Genomic DNA, 5198 nt, shown 5'->3' with positions numbered 1-5198 from the left:
GCCACCACGCCACGTCATGAGCGGCCAGGCCCAACATGATTCCATCCAGTTCACCGACCCGAAATTTTTGTCTGTCACCCGGAGAGCAAAGCAGAGCCCAGCGGTGGAGATGGATCAAGGCCAACCGTGTGAGAAATGCTTCGGAAATGCCACGCCTCAAGTGTACATAGTAGTTGTTGGTCGTTACTATTTCAATCCACCCACACGAGGGCGGGCGGAACGGCCGCAGTTGCGCAAGACAATTCTATTTTCCCGTCAATAAAACGAAAATTTTATAGCCAGACCGAGTGGAAATTTTGTTTCCATTCTCATTTAACCGGACGAGAGCGAAGGAAGAGAGAGAGCGGGGAGCGAGAGAGTGCGAGAGAGACCTTTGCGCCCGAAACCTTGACTCGCTAGGCCTTTGGGAGGAGCCCTCTGCTTGACCCCCTCCTCATCGAACATCTTATCGAGTGGTAGCCAGGCTCAGGCTGGCCGGCTGCCCCGGCTGCCTGCCTGGCTGCCCGCCATGTATTCGGCGGATGTCTCCAACGCCACGTGCGGTGGAGTGGACGCGCCTCCTCCGTCACTTTTTCGCAGGCGCGTTTGAGGCGGCATTAGATCGGGTGACTTGTGAGGAGGATGCCCCCGACTGGTTTGCGAAACCCATCGCAGTTCCTGGACCACATCAGTCACTGTGCATCGCAAACGAAGAGTATTTAGAGGACAATCATCACCAAAGACGCGCGCGTGTCACTGTACGAACGACCTGGTGTGTAAGGTCAGGCGGTATTTGGGCATCGATTTACCCCAAGCGAGTGTAATAGGGTGTGCCCGGTAAACGCAAGAAGTGTCAAAAGAAGAGGGGAGGCGAGCAAACCGAACACGAGAGGGACGGAGATCCTCTTCTTTGCATTTCTCGTCTCTTTTTGTTCCCTTTTCCCTTCCCGCAGTTCCCCGCCTCCTCGGTCCGAGTGTCTGTCAGCTGGCTGCCCCGCTCCATCAGACCGCCTGCCGGCCGCTTCGGCCCGTCGTTTTATTTTACTTTTATTGCTAAATGATAAAGCTCCGTGACGCCTTGGGGGAGTTTGTCGACCAGGGGAAGAGAGGCTCTTGATGAGCGTCCAATAATCCAAAGAGCCCTGTCTTTGACTTTAAGTTTATACATTTTTAAAACGGCATAAACGTCCACCTTTTGCTGGGGTGAATGACGTTGTCTCTTGATGTAAATGTTCAATGACAGTTACACGATGCAAATACTCCATTCAGCAGCAGCAGAAAATCAAGATACAATTTGACAGAATTCCTGTCAAGTCGTTCTCGTAAACTGTTGAACAAAAGTTCGTCTCTTGCTCGAACACTTGTCTGTTGTGAGAGTGTGTGGCCATGGACGCTGGGTGGCGCGCAGGCACGCGGGGCACGCGCACCTAATAAATGATCCTTCCGCCACAGAAAGTTGATGGCCAAGCAGGCCAGCAGCGTGTGGGCCTCCTGGGGCCCGGCCAGAAATACATTTCGATATATCGAAAGCTAAAACGATAAGTCGCGTCCACTTGGACTTGTCTGTGGAAAAGGGTAAACGGCTGATGCCTGTATGGGCTTGGGGCAGATGGTTATGTCAAAAATTATTGAAGTCGAAATACAATAATTTTAAGGTTTGATACACATATTCCGAATTTTTGGCGCTCGGGCTGCTGTTGACTGACTGCAAAGGTGGTCTAGCTCCAGCCTAGACACTCCTGTTGTGGCCGGACAGCGGCCCCGGGCCGACCAGCCGGAGACCGAAACCGAATATGTAAAACGAACCCGACCCAGCTCAGCACAGCCTTAGCTCCAGCGATCCGAGATGAAATAATTGGACTTTCATAGGAACGGTGGCAGTGGCGAGTATTTTAATTTGCGTCCTCTATTACGAAATTAAGATATATCTCGAGTTGAATTTTTTGCAATGATTGGCCTGGAATTTGGACCTAAGAAGACTGGCGTCGCACACCAAAATTAAGCTAATCACCGTCTGGTTTCGCGTGGGGGCGCCAGGGCGCCTGTGTTATTTTCACGGTGTACTCCCGTGGGCGCCCCTGCGCCCCACCCATCTCTTGCCGCTCTTGCCCCAATAATATGAACCTGTAGTAGCTGCTAGAGCTTGTTTCTAAGCCTGGGGCTACAAAATATAAAATTTTAATAAAGCGACAAAAATAGACGCGGGCCTTTGACGCAAACATTACCTTTATTTTCCTCCTTTGAAACACCAGTTTAGTACGTGAAAAGCTCCCGTCGAAAATTCGTGGAAAAAGTCATGCATACAAACGTAAGTACGTACATTTGTTTTTTCTCTCACCACCCTGTCTGTGTCCGTCCGTCCGTCCGTCCGTCTCTCCCTCTCGCCGTGAACGTCACTACTCTCTCCCTCTCTCGCCCGGGCTGGGGGCGCTGCCCTGCCGTGCCCTTATCTCCATTACGTCGCCATGTCACGTGTTGCCAATTTACCCATCCACTCCATTCCGTCCACACCGGCCGGCGCGAGAGCCATTGCCCATCCAATGGCTCCACGGCGAGCCTCCACGGCGAGCCTCACGGCGGTGCCTGGCCAGGCTGGGCTGGCTGGCCTCACGTCCGCGTCGCACCGTCCTCGCTCTGGCCTCTGGCCTCACACGCTGCTAAAGCTATCTCTGCTGCAGAACCGGCACTCGAGCGCTTATTGGAGGCATCGTAATGGGCTTGCAGCGACAGCGCCGGGCCAAAGCCGCTGTGGCCGCACAAGGACGGCATCGGCTCACAGAGCCTGGCCTCATGTGGCCGTGAGGCCTCGCACACTTGCTCGCGGCCTGACGCCGTCGTGCCTCGCGCCCGGAGGCTCAGCACAGGCTCGGCGTGATCAACAAGTGAATGCCCGCGACCAGGACGGCAGTCCAGTCCAGTCCGCCGGCCCCACCTCACTTACCTGACGCCGGCCGGCGCCAGCCCAACTCGGCAAGAGCCGGGCGGCGGGGCGGGCAGAGCTGCGCGCAGTGATTGGCTGTCGGCGAGGAGCAGCAGGGGGAGGAGGAGGAGGGCTGGAGGGGGAGGCGAGGATGGAAATCCTTCACTCGTTGTCGATGAGGTCAACAGACTCGTCTGCTTCCCCTCCTTCGCAGTAGGAGCACGTGGGGCTGTCCTGACTCTCTGTCCTGCGCCGCTGTGTGCTAGCCCCTGCCCACCGAGGCCCATACAGATTTGGCCGATTCGGCCTTACGTCCAATCGGACGTGGGGACATGGCTTTGGTCTTACAATCATCTGGGCCGAGGTAGACTGTGCTGGCCTCCGACGCACCCAACTCTTTCATGTCTGCCGATGGACGACATTTCGGCCCGAATGGAATCAACACATTTGCAATCCCCCCGAGCGAGCGCGACGCCCGGGTTTTTCTTATCATGTGCGGCGGCCACTTTTCGGCACGCCCGCGTGCAATCTGATTGATTCCAAGCCCCAAGAGGGAGCCCAGCGACCCTGGCGCTCTCCTGGGGACGTGGCGGACGGGCCGAGGGGTGGGCCGAGGGGTGGGCCCGGACACTAACAGGACAGACAGGCAGGGGCCTAAGCGGCACATGAGCCCCTCGGCTGAGCCCGCTGAGCTACCGCGGCTGAGCGTAACAGGGCCTGCCGGCCGGCGGCGGTGCTGCCTCTGGTGCTGCCGGCCACCGGCCAGCCTGCCTTGGCGGAGCTGCCCCGCCCCGCCGCGAGTACACACGCAGCCAATCCAGACCCTCATTCACTTTAAAGTGACAAGGCAGGGCAGTGCGGGGCAGCGGCGGCGGCGGCGGGACAAGGCGCAGAGCAGGGAGTAGCGGGGCTAGAGACGTCCGCGTCGGCCTCTCTCTCTCTGTCTGTCTCTGTCTCTCTGTCTCTCGCTCTCTCTCTCTTATTCCCCTGTCAGCCCTTCGGCAACGACTTTACCAGATGAGCTCCTGGTGTAACGGTATTCAATGTTATTTTTCCCGTGCGCGGCGGCGCGTGGCGCCAGGCGCCCCCTTGGCGTGTCGCTAGCCCGCACACCAAACACGTAGGAGGACCAATCAAGATCCGCGCGCGCGTGTCGCGGATCGTGGTGTGGGGCGCGGCGGGGCGCGGCCGGTCGGCCGGCGTGGAACACTTCCTTGACAAGTTCGGTATCGGACGTGGAAGGTGGGAGCAGGCTCTCTAAACTACTGCGCGCCGCACCCCGCCCCATAAGCACCTCTCAAACAGACGCGCGTACACTCCAAACTCCAAACAACGAGCTGCGCAGTCCAAAGACCGGTATACAACGGTTTTCACCCAATTTTTGGGGAGCAAAATTTGTCCTGAAGTAACTGTTATGATGCCCAGCAGGAACATCGCGGAGCTTGCCGTGGGAGATGTGCATGAGCAGCGGCAAGACTTCCCGGCGTTCGCTAGTAAACGCCACACTGGAAGGTGACACAGAGTGCTCTGAGCTCTTCGAGGCACCCCGGTGTTACAACAAAGTTCAGCCAAGCCGGAACAAGCCCAACTTATTAAGCCCGACGGCTGCTGACTTTTGGGTGGAGATAGAGCCTTGTCGCCATCGTCAACTTCACTTCTCCCTCCACTCAAAATTCACCGCCTTGAGCGTGGTCACGAGCGTTTGAACCGGCCGGAACCGGCTAAACTTCGCAGTACGTAATCCAAGGGAAAAGTGTAAACTCACAAAATCGTCACGTAACGGCACGAAGACGACAAGTTTTTTTTGTTGGCCATTCACTGACCTCACATTTTCAAAAGTCGTGACCTCCTCGCAAAGTCAGACGGACGTCATCGCGAAGGAAAACGTTTTCCCCTCGGGAACACTACTACTTGGGCGTGGTCCGTCCGAGCCCCGCGGAGAGCCGCGCGGTGCGGTGCGGTGCGGTGCGGAGGGTGATGCGTTTGCGCCGGCCGGCACCGGCTGCACCGCGCAGCGCACCGGCCCCGCGGCACACAGAGCTGTTGGCCGCGAGAGGCGCCGTTGCGCCGCTGCCGCCTTACATAACGCAATATCGCTGATGTGTTTATGGCTAATGAAGGAAACAGCTGAGTCAAGTTTTCCCTTACCTTGTCAGTTTTCATAAGAGATAGCTATCACTACTCGATCTCGTGTAGAGCTGCGCGTATGCTCTCTGGCAGCGCACAGCCCGGTGGCCGAGGCCCAGCCAGCAGACGCCAGCTGTTGTAGTATTTCTATACATCTACATTCGCGGGAAGT

General features: G+C 57.1%; 1 protein-coding gene across 1 annotated transcript in view; it reads right to left on the bottom strand.

Annotated features, from left to right (window-relative positions):
• LOC113211500 (BMP-binding endothelial regulator protein-like) overlaps positions 1-3302 on the bottom strand; it is a 35932-nt gene extending 32630 nt beyond the window's left edge. Inside the window, exon 1 of the mRNA XM_052273974.1 lies at positions 3189-3302. Coding sequence (XP_052129934.1) covers positions 3189-3302 — 114 coding nt within the window. The remainder of the gene's footprint in view (positions 1-3188) is intronic.
• Positions 3303-5198: the final 1896 nt, after the last annotated feature.

The sequence above is a fragment of the Frankliniella occidentalis genome, unplaced genomic scaffold, assembly GCF_000697945.3.
Source record: "Frankliniella occidentalis isolate FOCC.00 unplaced genomic scaffold, Focc_3.1 Scaffold321, whole genome shotgun sequence".
NCBI classification, from domain to species: Eukaryota; Metazoa; Arthropoda; class Insecta; order Thysanoptera; family Thripidae; genus Frankliniella; species Frankliniella occidentalis.
Note: the sequence above shows the minus strand (reverse complement) of the source record. Positions and strands in the feature narration are given on the sequence as shown.